The 18,692-nt window shown below is 37.6% G+C and overlaps 1 protein-coding gene across 1 annotated transcript; it reads right to left on the bottom strand.

The window, feature by feature from the left end:
• Positions 1-88: 88 nt before the first annotated feature.
• On the bottom strand, positions 89-13,360 carry LOC137245821 (uncharacterized). The gene is made up of 5 exons (XM_067777028.1): positions 13,101-13,360; positions 3,946-4,203; positions 3,742-3,853; positions 3,511-3,677; positions 89-866 (listed from the first exon to the last, which is right to left on the bottom strand). The coding sequence occupies exons 1-5, from the start codon at positions 13,306-13,308 to the stop codon at positions 655-657; spliced, it is 957 nt and encodes a 318-aa protein (XP_067633129.1). The 5' UTR covers positions 13,309-13,360; the 3' UTR covers positions 89-654.
• Between the last annotated feature and the right edge of the window lie 5,332 nt (positions 13,361-18,692).

Here is an 18,692-nt window from a genome sequence, read left to right on the forward strand (position 1 = left end):
ATTTTGTAGTCTATTTGATGTGGCAAAAAAAGCAAATGTATAAGTTGCAAGTACTTCTCATCAAAGTATAACGACCTCATAAAAAAACTATGCTTTTATGAATCTTTTATTACAAACAAACATATATAAATGAAATTTAGTATTTTTTTTTTTAATTTACTAATAAAAACAATTCCATCACTAAACAAAACAAACATAAGTGTAGTTTAAGTCATACAAAGGAAAGCAAAGGATTGTGGAATGCATTCCTCCGAGTATTGCTGTCCAATGAATGCAATCCATGGATTTAAAAAAAATAGAGGAATGCAAGAAGGAATAATGACAAACATTTTATATTCAATACTAGAGACTAAGAAAAAAGTATTGAAATCCTCTGAGGATGCAATCAAAGGAATAATGATTCCAAATAGAATGCATTCCTTAACAACTCTGAACTAAGCTAATAAATCCTTAAAATCATACATTTAGTAAATTTAAACGGTTAAAAGAAATCCTTTAATATAAACAACGAAATTATATATTTTCATTTCATCCTGCATTTAAGTTGTATGCTATATGATCGACTTCGCCCACCATAGTTCAACCCAAATAAATTTTATTTTCCAAGTTGTTGTCATCCATTTCCTGTAAAATGATTTTTTCGTGACAATTGCCTTAAGATAAAAACAGCATAGCATTGACATAAAGCAACAATGACACACTGTGCGAGTGGTCCGAACACTTGCATATATTGTTTTCGTTAGAGTTTTGATAAACTGGTATTCCAACGGCACAATGACAAACTCCAAATGTATCCCAGGAAACCACTTTACGGATCTCTGCCCAATTAAGGAACTCCTTAAAACCAAATAGGCCACATAATGCACCTAGAATTACGAATTCATATGTATGTAAAGTTGTATTAGTTCAAGGATATGATTACAGTTATTTATAATGTACATTTGAGTATTTTTTATTTAATATTTCTTTGTGTAGATATTTGTGTTGCCTCATTCAATTGGTGCTTTTAATAATCACGCATTATAGGTATTATTTTAATATTAACGTCGCCAAAATCGCTAAATTTTTGCTTCAAATCTCCAACTAACCTGGCCAATGAAATTTGTAATGCCGTTTTACCCGCATTACAAGTATTTTCTACATGCACCCCACTGTAACCAATACACTGTCCCTATTACATACGCCACCACTGTAACAGCTGGCTGCAAGCGAATGACTGGCACTGCTAAATGCAAGTAATAATGGGCAAGCATTTCATTCGCGCACCGATCGTCTAGCTAAGACGGCATTTAATTCTCAACCTTTTCATATCCACTTCGACTTAAGTACAAATAATTTGCATTTCATGATGAACTAAAAGCTCCACCTTCAGCAAGGTAAGATCCGCACCCCATGCGTGTGATTGGATACCATTATCTTGTCTGGTACTTTCGATCCTGTGCGAAGTGGGCGACCTTCGTCGCTTCCTTTTTGTGTGTCCAGGGAGTAGTGAGTGAAGAGATTTAATTTCCACCCCACAGCTTCCCTCCGACACTGGTGAGTGATCTCCCCATCTACGGGAAGGTACCACCGAATAAATTGGGTTCAGTAACTAACTCCCTGTTCGCCGGAAATCACCACCGTATTAATTGGTGACGTGTATCGGTTTCACCAACCTTTGGTTGCTTGGAAATCGATCCACCATCCGGCTCACCGTAATCCACCAGTTTGTCAACCAGTGAGTTGTACCGATTTCACCAACCTTCGGTTGCTTGGAAGTCGATACAACGATCCACCTGTCGTGTCCGCCGATTCACCGGCCGTATTCACTGACCCGCCGTAATCCACCAACTTGTCAACCAGGGACTTGTATCGGTTTCACCAACCTTCGGTTGCTTGGAAATCGATTCAACGATCCACCTACCGTATCCACCGACTCACCGGAATACACCAGCCATATTCACCGACCCGCCGTAATCCACCAACTTGTCAACCAGGGACTTGTATCGCTTTCACCAACCTTCGGTTGCTTGGAAATCGACCCAAAGATCTACCTGCCGTATTCACCGATCCGTCGGAATCCACCGACTCACCAACCTTCGGTTACAGTCCACCTTCCATCCCTCGGCCAGGTCTACCTCTCTGTAACGGTGTGTGTGTGTGTTTTACCAAAATACCAAAAACAAATCGACGTGTGTTCATTTCAAAAGGAAATAGGTGTCCTTTTTCGACTCTGGATTGGCTGAGTGCTACCCCAGCCTTCGACGAAACCCACCTTACAAATGGCGCCCGAGCAGATTCTCGCTTCCACAGGCGACAGTGGAAAAGCATCAACAGACACCAACACTGTAGAAGCGAGCACATCGAGCATACCAATCGTCACACACACCTAACAAAACACGCTAACCACCGACTCGCTCAGCTGGATTTATCTTCTTAAGAAAGAGAAACTGGTCGAAGATTGCAAGCTGCACCGCATCTTCGTGGAAGGAAAGACCGTAGCTGATCTACGCGCCGCACTGAGTACCTATGTGCGAACCAAAAGAGCACGAGCATCAACCGAGAACCTGCTGAGAGACCTAGAACTGGAAGTTGACGCCAAAGAGAAAGTGCCCGTTAGATTTTCAGAGGAAACCGCTCCTGCCATCCTTATAGAAGGCCACGCACCAAAGGCAACAGAACACAAAGTAGCGCGAAATCAGCCAAGCGAGATGAGCGATGCAGAAGTAATAACCACGGTGCGCCATTGGAATATTCATTATGACGGCGACGGGACTCTCCACGACTTTCTGGAACGAGTTGAAGAACTAGCAGGATGGATTTTTTTCATGAACAAAAATTTGCATCTCTAAAATTTGGTCATAATTACCGATTATCGAAGGGAAAGAATTTGTACGGGGAATCTAGTTATATAATTAACGATAGGAGTTAAGTACGAAAATGAAGATAATCACGTTATATGTAAGCTAAGTAGGTATAAGCGCCAAAAGGCAAGTTTTACAGAAGGGTTCTTTCCGTTTTTCTCCTAAACATTTTAGTATTTTAACTAAATTTTATTGACAGCATGATCGTTAAATAGTATAATTCCAAGTTGGCTTGGTTTAAGCAACTTCATCTTGCTGTGAGGACCCACCAAATTACTCCATCACTATTCAAGAAATTTGTTTGTTTAAACTTATATCCGTTTGTTTATAAGCTTTAAGAATTTCGCAAACAGACAGTGTTTGTAAAACACACTAGTTATAGGCGATACAGCGATGTTTATCTATTTATATATTTTTTAATCGCCGGTGATTAGTTAAACTAAAATACACTCTACCTTGCTGAGTTGAGTACTTTACAAATCTTCTATCTGGACCTTGGTTTACAAGCATTGCTTTTTACACAAATTTAAAATAGAATTTGGTAAAGCAAATCGTTAAACCGTAGGGGTTTATTTTCAAAGATTTTTGGTATTTGGTATATATTTGTGTAAATTACCTACAAATCTTTGTACATCTCACTGCGATATATTAACTTGTTCACACTTACTCTGTTCAATATACAACTCCCGACGTGCTTGAGATTGCGAGAATGCCAAAATTCTATGCTCTCGAAAAACGTTTGAACAATGTTGTGTTGAAAGTATTTCATAAACCAAAGGTGAGGCAAATTGTTTGGCACAGCTGTGATGCATCAGTACATAAAGAATCAATATTCTAAAAAGATTGAGGTAGTTTGAGTTTATGTATTATTCCCTTTTTTATATCACATTAGACATACTGATGCATTCGTTGATAGCCATAAGTTGGTGAATTTGTGCTTATCACTTGAAGACATTCCATATCAATAGCATCACATTCATCCAATGAGCTGATATGAAACAGGCAATAATCTTAAAAATGTTTAAAAGAAATTGATTTGATTAATTGAATCAATTTAAAAGGTTTAGTGTAATAGGCAAATCCATTCGAATTTGTTACCCACCGGAAAATGTTGAATTAGGAAATCCAAAATTTTGTAAAATTTCATAATTTTTCTCCAGTGATCGGAATTCTAACTCGGTATTAATTTGATTAGCGACAACTGACGGCCTTATAGCGACCGTGTTCTTCTGCAAAATGTCACTCAATCTTCCAATGCCTGTTTTGCTAATGATTTTATTTCTCAAAGCTACAATTTTTTTCAAAACTTGATCATATAATTGGTTTTCATGACGGGTCGGCTCATAAAAACGCACCTTTTCTGTAATAAAGTTAATGCAAACTATATTCAAATAAATATATAAAATATTAGCTTAATTATATTCCATACTATGAATATAGGCAAGTATGGAAGGTGTTATGTAGCATTTTTCGGTTTTCACTATTTCCTGCATAAACATATTGCATATGTAGCCATTTTCGTGATTTCCAAGTTAATGAGCATTCGGGGAAAGATTACAGAACTCGAAAGTGCATTGGATGAAGCAGCACGCAACTCCATTCCAAACAAATTTTATATCGAGGAAAAACAAATTGAGAAGTATAACTTGATATTGCGAAAAGGTTTGCTGATAATGAGAAAAAAAGTTAATATTGAGAAAATTTCAGACAACCCAAATACAATTTTTTTTATTGTGTTAATTTTATGAGCTTAAAGGCCGTAGGTAAAATAAAACACAAGGTTTAAAGTTGCATTGGTCTTTAATTTCTCGATATTTCGGCTTCAATCTGAAGCCATCTTCAGGACTGTTGGTAAACACAAATATATAAAAGGGAACATTAATTTTGGATATATGGTCATTAAAAATTATTTATACAACTAGGTATACATATAAACGAAACACAACTTACACATGTGATAATGCTTCATCTATTGAGCATATTGTGACGAATATTAGTGACACTAAGTGATACATCACTAATCTGATACTAAGTAAATAAAGCCACAACAACAATAAAGCAAGCTGCCGCACTTGTATGTACGTAAACAAATTAATCATCATGTACACACATACATACAAGCGCATGTCAGCATCAGCTACTACTTCGCTCACATATACACACGCATATTACACACTACAAATTCACGCGCTTATGGCTGGTGATCACGTAGAGAATTCTAGAAGAAGAAACGTCTAGACATTTGGACAGAGAGTATAAAGGCAGCAGAAGCTGAGTAGTCCGTAAACAGTTTGATTTAAGCACGCTATCAGTTGCGAAGTGAAGTTTAATTGCGATGTACTTTCAGAGTAGTATAATAAAGACCATTTTGTAATACAGAATATTGGAGTGTTTTATTTAACAGTTTAGCGATACGAACGTAGACAGAAGTTCGCAAATAAGCGGAATTTCACTAAATTCGTTACAATATGTTCAAAAACAAAAGTAAAATAAACATCAAAAATTTATACAATTTAAAGTACCGCAGTGTAAACAAAAATATGCACAAACAAATATATGTAGGGATACGAACCATAGAACAAAAATATGTTGTCATCCAACATTATGATTTGGTGATCTTAAATACGTATGCTGCTAGCGGAATAATTTCTGAACGCTGCTTTCTTTCATGTGCATTGTAAGGTAAGGTTTGAATGTATGTGAACGTTATTTTGACAAATTAAAAACCAATGAAATTTTAAACATTGTGTTATATTTTACCTACGACCTTTAAGCTCATAAAATTAGCAAAACATAAACGTAGAAGGCTACAAAAGTAACCAACAATTTATTTTGATTGTTTTTAAAAAAATAACAGAAATCTCAATAAGTATGGAAAAAAAGCTTAGAAAAAAATAAGTCATCCAAGATATATACTATGTACTAGCAGACCCGGCAGACGGTGTTCTGCTCTAAATTTAGTCTATCTGCATAAATTTTAAGAAGCTTTTTTCGGTCTCACTCTGAAATTGAATGTACATATTGTAACGAATTTTGAAGATTTCCTGATAATTATGCACCTTCTACTAACGTTCGAATAGCTGAACTGTCGATTAAATACCTCCAATATTCAGTATTACACAATGGTATATATTTAGACTACTTTGGGAGTAGTACTTCACAATTATACTTCACAACTAATAGCGTGTTTAAATCAAACTGATTAGTTATGCGAAAGTGGCAACAGATAGTTCTTTCGCATATTTCTCCCAAGGTCTAGACGTCCACCTTCTAGAACAGTTGTATCACCTGCTTGGTTATTAAGTTATATGCGTGTGTATGTGTGAGTAAAAACTCTTAGCTGATAACTACATATGCGTATGTAGATAACTTCTTTGCTTTTAGCTGCTGGTTGTTCTTCGCCTTCTATGTTTTTTTTTTTTTTTTTTTTTTTCTTTTTTACCAGGAGGAAGCATCGAAAGCCTCATAGTCAGTGTGGGACTTTAACCGCACTAAACCTCCTACCGTCTGAGTACCATTTACCCCCCGGTACTACCGTCAAGTATTCCGTCGGGAGGTAGGTTGAGCACTAAGCTCTACGTCTGTCGGGGTCACTTTGCTGTAATTAGATAGTGCCGCGGTATGGTTAACACTGGGACTGACACGCCCTGCTTACTACCTGAATGGGCTTGACGCATACCACTTCTACGAATATTTCCAAGCCTACCTTAAACACTGTGCATATAGTGCTTGTGGCATGCTTGTGCGTTCGACTACTTGTATTGTAGGGTTTTGTTTTTTATATATGTATAAATAGAATTTTTTTTTTTTTATTTCAATAGGTTTTTCCGTTTTTCATTTAATTATTTTTTTTTTCCAGAATACTTAACGGGGCTTTCCTCGTACTTCCACCGGTTGAAGAGGCCTTCTCTCCAATCCGAGTATAAACTCTGATTACATGTGAGACGTTTACCCTCATACTCGTTTGTTTCTACAGTTGGAGAGGCCTTGTCTCCAATCCGTAGGTTTGTCGTTGCGTGTATGTTGACTGCTTTTGGTCGCACGGTTGAAGAGGCCGTGTCTCCAATCCGTGCTTTATTCCTTCACCTGGGGCAGTATTCGAACGGTTGAAGAGGCCTTGTCTCCAATCCGTCGCCTGGTTTACTATTACATTGCCTACATATATTACGGTATTTTCTTATTTTATCATTCTCACGCCGCTAATTGTACGGAGGCCTTGCATCCAATACGTGCTCAGCTCGATCCCCTCCACCTTAGCAATTTGTTATTCACCCACACAACTCGACTGTTCAATGTTCGCTGCTGCGCCGTAGTCTTTCAAGACTTCGTAGACACTTCATTATTTCCGCTATTACATCGCATGCCGCGGACCATTTTACCTTGCTTTGTAGCATGCATCCAACAATTGTTTCAGGAGTGTAATCCTCTCCAAATATTCTGCACAGTTTGCATCTCGAGCTATAGAACCTAGGACACTCGAAAAATACATGGTAAACATCTTCTACTGTATCGCCGCCGCAGTGATCGCATATGTTGTTAGGCTCGTGATTGAATCGGTGCAAATATTCCTTAAAGCATCCGTGACCACTCAGAAACTATGTGAGGTAGAAATCTATCTCGCCGTGCTTTCTAGATATCCATATATTTATATCTGGGATACATCGGTGTGTCCAGCGACCATTTGTTGAGGCATTCCACCTGAGCTGCCAGTTCTGCACGCTTCGCTCTCGTGCTCCGTTACGTGAGCTTTGATCCCGATAAATCGTCGCTGCTTCTTTTGCTAATATGTCTATAGGACACATTCCTGCGATGATTAGTGCTGCGTCGTCAGAGACAGTTTTAAAGGCGCTACAGACGCGTAGTACACACAGGCGGTAAGTCGACTTTACCCCGCGGAAGTATGATTTATACTCCGTGGCCTGATGCCAAACAGGAGCCCCGTAGAGTATTTGGCCTTTTACAACGCCAGCCAGAAGTTGACGCCGACGTTGCTTTGGTCCTCTTGCATTTATCATTATCCTAGATAATGCTGCTACGGTTTTTGCTACCTTTCCATTGGCATACTCTAAGTGGGATTTGAATGACAACCTCCTGTCTATCACAACCCCCAAGTATTTTATTGCAGGCAGCGTGTCGATGTCATGGCGGCCGATTCTTATAGTGACCTGCTCCACCCTTTTCCTACTTGATATGAGTACAGCCTCTGTTTTTTGTTCCGCCAGCTGCAGTCCATTTTTTGTAAGCCACGATTGAACCATCGCTATGCTTGTATTAGATTTGGCGCATATTTCGCCTAGGTGCTTGGCGGTGATTACCAATGCGATATCGTCCGCGAAGCCGATAATTTTCACCACATTGGGTACCTCGAGTCGAAATACTCCGTCGTACATAATATTCCAAAGCAGTGGACCGAGCACGGAGCCTTGAGGAACACCGCCTGTGACGTGAAGCTTTTCTACTCCAGCAGCCGTTTCATATTCCAGCACTCTACCTTCAAAGTAGCTGCGTATGATCCTACGCAGGTAAAGGAATATGCCTATCTGCTCCAGCGTGTCTAGAATTTTTGCCCAATTGGCAGTGTTGAAGGAATTTTTTACATCTAAAGTAACGATAAGGCAATATTCCTTAGAGCCTTCGAGCCATGGGGTGCCACTTATGGCTTCTTGGGCCACTTCCTTCGCCATGTTCGCAGCTTGGATGGTAGATCTTCCTTTCCTAAACCCAAACTGGTTATCGGAAATACCGCCCACATCTTCAATTTCTTTTTCGAGTCGATTATAGAGGACTCGCTCAAGAACCTTACCGGCGGAGTCGAGCAGGCAAATGGGCCTGTAGCTAGATGGTTCCGCCGTATTTTTACCAAACTTTGGCAGCAGGACCAGCTTTTGTCGTTTCCATATTTTAGGAAATGTCCCCTCAGCCAAGCATGCATTAAATAGTTCCGCAAATGTTGGCGTGTTATAAGTGAGAGCTAGTTTGAGTGCTCTGTTTGGTACCCCGTCTGGGCCAGGAGACTTGCGGTCTTGCAGTCTATTCACCGCTGAAGGACCTCGACGACGGTAACCTCGTCAAATGAGTATAGTACGGCGCCTGATGTGGGAGAAACTAGCTCCCTTTGCGTGGGAAATAAAGTATCTACCACGTTTCTGAGAAAAGAGGGGCATGTTGGCATCGCCTCTCCTTTGTGTTTCAATTTCTTAAAAACCAATTTATAAGCTGTGCCCCAAGGGTCATTCTCGACGTCATCGCAAAGCTTGAGAAAGCATTCGCGCTTACTATCTTTTATTGCTCTCTTAAGTCCGAGTCGCGCTCTTTTGTAGGTAGCTCTGCACTCTAGAAATTCCGGTCTCCCTCTGGCTCGTTGATAGCGCCTCCTAGCCTGAATACACTCTCTCCTTAGGGAGTGTATGCGCTCGTTCCAACAAAATGTGGAACAATGTTGTTTGCGCTTGGGCTTTCTCGTCATTGACGCATCGCATGCTGCTCTAATATCCGCCATTAATTTATTCGCCATGTCGTTAGCACTTCCTCTATGTTCGACTGTTGTCAACATTAGCTTGAATATGTCGGGGTCGAAAGTATTGATATTCCAACCTCTGTTTTTTAGGGGTGGCTGTATAGTGGGCCGCCCTCCCCCCTCGAGGTTGATGTCCACCACAATCGCTGAGTGATCGCTTTAGGTATAGCAATCACTGATTTTCTACTCAGCCAACCTGTAGAGATTGGCGCTGACAAACGTTATGTCGATTACGGAGCCGAACCCATTTCTTAAGAAGGTGTTTTGCCCAACCACGTTAAGGAGCGCTACATCAAGGCAAGCAAATGCTTCGAGCAGAGCCCTCCCTTTGGGAGATGTTCTCTGTGCGCCCCACTCTATAGCCCATGCATTAAAGTCTCCCGCGATGACAAAACGCTCCCGCAACGTCGCATCCATGGCTATTTTCCCGACGATTTCTTCGAACGCGTCCAGCGGCGTACTAGGTGGTATATAGCAACTGTAAACGTAAATGCCATCAATCTTACCGCATACGAATCCTCGTTCCTTAAGTATTAATTCCGCATATAAGGGATTATGTCTGCAGAACCAAATAGCAGTCTTGCTCAATTCGTCTATGTATGGGCGTAAATGATGATTGATGTGTTCATGTACATAAGTGAGGCTGCTTGCTTTATTGTTATTGTACATTTATTTATTTAGTAGCAGCATAGATATATAGAACTGCTAATATTCGCCACAATATGTATGGAGGTATTATCAATTCATGTCTTTATTTCGGCTGATGCAACAATACCGAATAACACAATAAAAATTACTTTACTTTAAAGCTGTCATCAACAGCTTTCGTTTGATATCCATAGTGTTTAAACACATTTTATTGGTATCCGGGTCCACGTTTTGGCCTATATCTCGAGACCCTACTCGCCTAGCGAGATAAAAAGGGACTTCCGTTGGGGAAACTACACCAGCATGCGATTTTTTTTTAATTCGTTCGGCTCCTTAGAATACAAGTAAAAGGACATCGAGTGCTCCAGCGAAACAGCGCTGTTGATGAAAGTCCTGGCAAGAGGAAACATAGTCCATGGACTAAAAAATAAAGAGAACGGGGAATGGTCCCGTAATAGTGAGGAGTCCCTTGAGGTGCTTTTTGACATACCTTTCCCATCGGAAGATGATCCAGAAGAGCCAACAGACACGACGTACACGACCAGTACCAAGAGCGAACAGGCGGTCAAGACCTTGCCTAAGCTTAAATCTCCGAGCCCAGATGATGTACTCCCAGCCACGTTACATTTCGAGTAGATCGGTCGTGGAATGGCTTGAAATAATAATATTCGATGAGCGCATGAATCACATACCACACTCTTGGGAGATGCCTGTGTAGCCTTCCTACCAAAGTCTGGGACGCTCGGCCATATATACCCCAAAGACTCCAGGCTCATCAGCTTAACATCATTTCTGCCCAAAACCTTTGAGACTGATAGATGTGTACAAAAAGTACAACGTGGATGAAAAACTGCTATCCACAACAAAACATGCGTACACCAAAGGCAAGTCGGTAGACACGGCACTGCATAAAAATAAATAAAAAAAAAAGAAGGGGTGACCCTGAAATATCTAGGAGTTATACTATACAGTAAGTTATCGTGGAAGAGAGAGTGAAGACGGCCTCGACGGCATTTATTCATGTAAAAGAATGCTGGGTGTACATAGAGTCTATTACCCTTCCTCATTGGGTATTTACAGCGATTTTAAAGCCTATCCTATACTATGGCTCGTTGTTTGGTGGACAGCTACACAAAAGAACCTATTTCAAAAAATTATGAGGGGAATGCAAACTATCAATGATAAGCATTAAGGGAGCCCACTGTATGATATTCTGTATATTCCACCTGTAGACATGGTGGCAGAGAACATAGCGTAACAACTGCAACAAGGCTCAGTGTGTCAGGGCAACTTTAGTACAGACCATACGGCCATAGCAGTATAGCGTAATCAATTAAAGGACGAACAGGCGAGGCGATACACATGTACACTGATGGTTTCAAAGGAGTGGAAGGGGTAGGGTCTGCTGATGCGGAAATAAACAGATCCTACTAGCTGCTAGATCACTGTAGCGTTTTACAGGCGGAAGTAGTAGCCGTAACCAAAACAGTAGAAATACTGGAAGAAAATAGCTTAATTGATGATTTATATATTTATATATATGAAAATAGCTTAAACTAAAACAGCGTCAACTTTTATTTTGACAGCCATGCAGCAATTAAGGCAATAATCTCGCATACCACAATATCTAAAAGTGTGTTAGAGTGTCTTAGCGAGAGAGCAATCCCTGGAAAGAATCGGGACGGGGAAAAGCGTACATCTATATTGGGTCCGAGGGCATATGGGAATAGATGGGAATGAAAAGGCGGATGAACTAGCTAAAAAGGGCGCACCCCTCGAAGTCCTCTCCGTAGACTTCCCAATTAGATTGGGCGAGATTAAGAGAAGACGTAGCCGCCGTGGTGTGGTGTTAGCGTGGTCCGCCCACTACACCGAGGCTCCTACGATCAACCCGCGTGCAAAGCAAAATCAGAAATTTAGAAATAAGTTTTGTCTAAGCGTGAAACTTCTCAGTAAAAACTCATCTTCCTTGCAGATGCTGTTCGGAGTCAGTATAAAACATGACATGAGGAATTAAACTCGTGGATTGTTGACAAATGTTTTGTATTAACTCTGGGCTGAAAAAACAACTTGCTTGCACAGTAACAATACGTCACAGTCGCGACGTACGCCATTTTCCCCTGACAGCACGTACGCGGAGTAAAGTGAGACGAGTGACACAAATACTTTTTAGCAATGAAATTGTAGATTTCACTATCAAAATAATAACAGTTTGTCAACCAATAACATAGCCAAATTTTAAACACGAAATATTCACAGTGGAGTTCTATAAATGACAAAAAATTAAGTGCAATATATTTGACGTGGCTTACGTACTTATGTTACCCGGGGCTTGACCCTTGTCTTCGGTGTGGTAGGCGGAACACGGCCGGTGTGTATATTAAGCAGTTAATATAGGGGGACTCATGAAAGTATATAAACTTATAAGGTGTAAAATTATATCCATTTACACACACTGTTATATGAACGCACCTAGTTAATATTCTTGATAAACTTGATTGTTTATCAGCTGTATTATTGCCAAACAAAATTTTTTTGATTGTTATACAAATTAACAAATGCCAAGATTAAGTGAAAAATCAAAACTAAAACGTCTTTACTTGCTGATTTTGGAGATTTCTGATGAAAATGCCTGCTGTAATGTCTGCAAGGTTGCATTCGTTTGAGTTTACCGCGTTTACACAATGAAATGTACGCGTAAATTTATACAAATTATGTAAATGATTTTTCATACAAAATTTGACAGCTCATTTACGCACTAGATAAACTTATACGTTTACACACTTTATAAGGCATTTATAAGGTTACGCGAGTCCCTCAACCCCCCCCCCCCCCTCCCCCCCTCTTACCTCCTTATGTATGTATGTATGTATCTATACTTTTTTTCTTGAAATATGGAAATTAAAAAAAAAAAAAAACATATGCATTACGGGTGCAGAAGATTTACATGAAACAACTGATTATCGTTAGTCTAATACTTATTTATTAAGTGAAAAAACTCACATTAATGAAGATATTGTCTTTCCGTGCGACAAATCAAACAACTTTGTAACGGACAGCTTAATATACATATGAATTACTATCATACTTACGCTTAATTATGAATTCGGAGAAAATTAAAGCGAAATGTAAATTTTCATCCCAAACTTTACTTTGTTCCATATTTGTTAATAAATTTTTAACCAAATTGCCTAAGTTTATGTTACTATTTGTTAAATAAGTTCGTTGAGCGGGCACAACTGAAAGAATAAATGCCAACGTGAATAAGAAAATACATATCTTTCTATCCGAACGAAACATTTTCTTGTGGCCTGAACAACTGTTATAACGCGAATTAACTGTCGAGCCAAAGTACACTCATTTTGCATCACATTCAAAAAGCGATGAAACATGCAAACATTTAAAAATACTTACAATCATTAGTCAGTATTCATTCTGGCTAAGTGTTCTACACTGAACAAATTTTATATTAAACCATTAGGCCTGTAATATACAAGTCTTTTTGCCGCGTTGGTACGCTTTTGCATCGCCATAAGATAACAATGAAAAGCCTTAACTTATGTAGCAGTTACATCAGCAAGGAGGAATTGATTGGTTGCTGCGTAGTATATCCGAATGGAAATGGTATTCGATATGAGTGCATATCCCACCCTATTCGAACTTCACTCCTTTAGCGTTTTCTTGTGATCTGGGCTGGAATCGTTTTTCCGGCAACCTTATAGAAAAGTTTACGTCACTGATCGTGAGTGGAGAAGATTAGACAGGAAAATGTATTAGAAATATTTAAAAAAAAATTCATTTATATATTTAAAAATATAAAATATGTACATAAATTGGGAAAATTCTCTCAGTCTAGTATCTGTAGAAAAGTTAGAATCAAAATTCTGTAGGAAATATTTTGCTCGGTGTACCTCGTTTATCTCAATAAACGTATTTCATTATTCTTAATACAAATAAATTGACGGCAAATGTTTTCGATTTGTTTGTATGTAAATATGTATATATGAAAATTTAAAAACCGTGAGCATTTGTTTTAACTAAAAATCACAGTGAAAGACGAGAAAATGCTTTAAAAGCAGATACAGATTTTCTACTTATAGTAATAATAATTAAAAGAATGACAATAATATTAATAATGATAATAATAACTAGTATGGGATGATCGAAATGCGATTATCTTCACATTTTCAACTTGCTAAAGCTTCTTTGAACTTGATAAATTTAAATTTATATATTTTTTTTGTAGAAAAAAGACCCAACATTACATGTACATATGTATGCATGGTTCAACTATATGGTTGGCTCATCTCTCCAACAACAGCATACTTTTGTTCACATTGTCAAAATCTGAGTGTTGGTGTTAGGCGAATGGAATGGAGAGAACACATAAAACTTTGCAGTTCTTGTGTGTTGTGGGAAAATAATGCGCTAAATTAGATGAATTTACTAAAAAATAACTTAGAGTGATGTGAAACTATATTTTTATAAAAAATTGACCACCCCGGCAATGTGTTGGTTACATTTTGCGTTTGCCATCTCCTTTTGACAATCCCTATACCAGTGAAATGAAAAAAAAGCAGCTGTTGAGATGAGCCAATCATATAATTGATGGTATGTATGTATAAATAAAATAATTTAAAAAAAATGTTTAAGTTAAAGGGTTTTATTGAAAACAATACTTACATTAAGTAGTAATAATACTAAAAGCTAGAAAAATAAATAGGTAGGTCCTAGGTACTAGTCATCACACTCCTCATCAATCTAGGGCGTTGATCAGACAATTAAATAAAAGCGTTGGACGCGTCAAATTTCTATTTATAGTCATAAGTAAGACCAACTGAACCTTAATCAGGTTTAATTGTCTGATTAACGCCCTAGGACCTACTTAATTATTTTCTATCTTTTAGTATTATTACTACATAATGTAACTATTGTTTTCAATAAAACCGTTTAACTTAAAATTTTGCTTTTAATTATTATATTTTCTATCTTTTAGTATTATTAATACTTAATGTTAGTATTGTTTTCAATAAAACCGTTTAAGATAAGTTTTCCGGAAAATTTTTCATTCTGTCCGATATGCCGATGGCGAGTATCGAAGGAAATATAATGACGAGCTGTCTGCAGGTTTAAAGAGACAGATATAAAGATAGTCCAGCGAATAAGAACCCCTAATTAGCATTAGGAGTTTTGTCAGTTGGAGTCACTCGGAAACTACGCGAACACCACTAAACCACCTCCACGCCATCCACAGCAACAGCTATAGATAAATAGTCTGAATTGTGCATTTTATATGCATATGCATAATAGGAGTATTCTCTCTTCAAGAATCCACAGAAAACGTAGAAAGTTTTCGATTTTCCAGTTGCCCCATTTTTAAACGGTTTTATTTAGGTTGACTTCACAGGCTGCACGGCCGGCCGGCCAGCGCGAATTTTGTAATTAAAATTTAAGTAACTTCCCGATAAGCTACAAGCTTGAAACTTGGAATATAGTTCAGAACCCGATGACAATGCAATAATAAGAAAAAATTGCCGCTAGGTGGCGCATGGATCGAGATATTCACAAAAATCGTATTTGTGGTCCGATTTAGCTCATATTTGGAACACATAATATATACATGAATAGAAAGCGACCTATGAAAAAATCGCCGCTAGGTGGCGCAAGGATCGAGATATTCACAAAAATCGTATTTGTGGTCCGATTTGGCTCATATTTGGAAATCATATTTGACATACAGAAATAGAAACCGCTTTAGTAAAAAAAAAATGCACGCTAGGTGTCGCCAAAATTGAGATATTCAAAATACTCGTACTTGTGTGTCCGATTTTGCTGTTTGAACAAATATTATATACAGTCCGGTAGAAGTGACTTCAAAATTCTTTGGAGCACAAAAGTTCAAATTTTGTTAGTGAAATTTCTGTAAAAAATTCACTTCCCGGTAGAAGTGGCGTCAAAATACTTTGGAGCACATAAGCTAAAGTTTTGGTAGTGAAATTTCAGTATAAAAATTCTAGTCCCGTTAGAAGAAATGTCAAAATACTTTGGAACACATAAGTTCAAATTTTATTAGTGAAATTTCATTACAAAAATTCATTTCCCGGTAGAAGTGACGTCAGAATACTTTGGAGCACATAAATTCAAATTTTGCTAGTGAAATTTCAGTATAATAAAATAAATAAAAAATTTTTTTTAAGTTAAGCGGTTTTATTGAAAGCAATACTTACTTACATCTATATAGATAAAAACGATTTGGTGTTTAATTGTAACGCTAAAACTTGAAGACGGCGGAACCAAATCAAATACTTCCTTAGGGGGGTTTGTTTGTTGTTACCCCGCGAAGGTTTAGTCGTAGAAAAAATTAAAAAATATTAGGGGGGCGTGGCACCTCCCATACAATCTTAATTTTCAAAGCTGATTATCTCTAAAAGGGTTCAAGGTAGGGAGCTGAAAATTGGTATAGAGATAGGTGATATCAAAACCCTTCTCACGCAGAAAAGTGTGGGTTAACAGAAAAGAGGGCGTGGCATCTCCATACAAACTTGATTTTTCATGCTGAATATATCTAAAATTGTTTAAGGTAGGGACTTGGAAATTGGTGTGCAGATAAACGATAACAATTCCATATCAACGCAAAATAATAGGAGTTATACGAAAAGGGGGCTTGGCACCTCCCATACATACTTAGCGTTGGAAGCTGAATATATCAGAAAGAATAAATGGCAGGATCCTGAAAATTGCTATAGAGCTAAATGATATTAAAACCACTCTCACGCATAAAAGTGGGGGCTATCGAAAAAGGGGCGTAGCACCTCCCATACACACTTAATTTTTAAGCTGAATATCTCTAAAAGGATTTAAGGCAGGGACCTGGAAATTGGTACAGAGCTATATGATATCAAAACAATTTTTGCGCATAAAAGTGGTGGTTATCGGAAAAGGGGGCGTGGCACCTGCCATATAATCTCAATTTTTCAAGCTGATTATCTCTAAAGGAGTTCAAGGTAGGGAGCTGAAAATTGGTATAGAGCTAAATGATATCAAAACCATTCCCACGCATAAAAGTGGGGGTTAATTTTTCAAACTGAATATCTTTAAGGTTGGAACCTGAAAATTGATCAGGAGATTAACGATATCAATAGCATACTTATGAAAAAAACACTGAAAAGGGTGCGTGGCACCTCCCATGCGTTCTTAATTTTTAAGGCTAAATATCCCTAAAAGCGTTCATGGCATGTACATAGAAATCATTATGCAGATATACGATATCAATACCATGTTCACCCAAAAAAAAAAACATTTATCGAAAAATAGGGCATGGCACCTCCCATACGTACTAAACTTTTGAGGCTGAATATATCTGAAAGGGTTGGATGTTCATGGCATGTACATAGAAATCACTATGCAGATATACGATATCAATACCATGTTCACCCAAAAAAAAGATTTATCGAAAATTGGGGCATGGCACCTCCCATACGTACTAAACTTTTGGGCCTGAATATTGTAAAAGGTTTGAAAAAAAAATAGACTGCGTTGTGAGTGATCAAAGCTCAATGCTTAATTGCTCTTTTATTCAAATGTTGTTAGCTTATTTATACAAAATTATTCTAACATATTCTTACATACATATTTACATTTAAGCATATGTACATACTTACATACATATTTACCTTAAGCATACATATTTACATACCTACATACAACTTGATACAAAATATGTACCTACACACCTGTGTTGTGTTGTGACTTCTGTGGGAAATGTAACGTTCGCAAATTTGCTTGAATGCACATACACACACCTGTATTAAATCGTGTGAATGGCTATGTCAGCAAGAATTGAAAATACTTTTTTATGTGTTGATGAACATTTAGACTATTTTTGTTACAGGGTAGCTGATTTAAATAATTGGCCTTAAATTGTTGGCTGTTTACACTACATCCCCCCTTTTTTTTTTAGAATGCTTATGCATTTGGAGAATGCATGAGCATTCAAGTATAAATTAATTCTATATTTTGCATTTTATGTTTGTAGGTTGAAAATTTACTTAATATATTAATTTAATTCTATTTTTGTGAATAGTTATTTTCTTATTATTTATGATATTATTATTCTCTATGTTACTGGGAAATTTTTGCTTATCCTCATTTCTTATTCCAGATGGGATTAAAGTGTCGTTATTTTTACTATAGATATTTTCTACTTTATATGGAATTAGATTAAAATTATTGTTTCTGTCGATCTTTTCTAATCTAAAGGCCCTTTATATCTATTATCTAACTTATGTCCTAATTCATTTTTTACTAACACTACATCTCCTATATTTATTTCCTTGTTGTGAATATTTTTACCATAACTAATCTTTTGTTTTCATTTAGCCTGTTTTACTAATTTATATGCTCTATCTTGAGCTATTTGTAACCTATACTTAATTTCTTTGTCGTAAGCCTCATAATTGTATAATGGGCTTACTGTGTTTTCTCTTAAAAATTCGTAAGTCTGGGGTTTTTTGGCAAATACTAATTCGTATGGACAATAATTATGAACCGTAGATGGAGTAGTATTGCAACAATACGCAAAATATTTAAGATATTCATCCCAATCATTTTTGTCAATGAATATGTAGGAACGTACGTATTCATTGAATGTTCTATGACTACGTTCAACTGTGCCTAAAGTTTGA

This window comes from Eurosta solidaginis, chromosome 3 (assembly GCF_040869045.1).
Source record: "Eurosta solidaginis isolate ZX-2024a chromosome 3, ASM4086904v1, whole genome shotgun sequence".
In the NCBI taxonomy this organism is placed as follows: domain Eukaryota; kingdom Metazoa; phylum Arthropoda; class Insecta; order Diptera; family Tephritidae; genus Eurosta; species Eurosta solidaginis.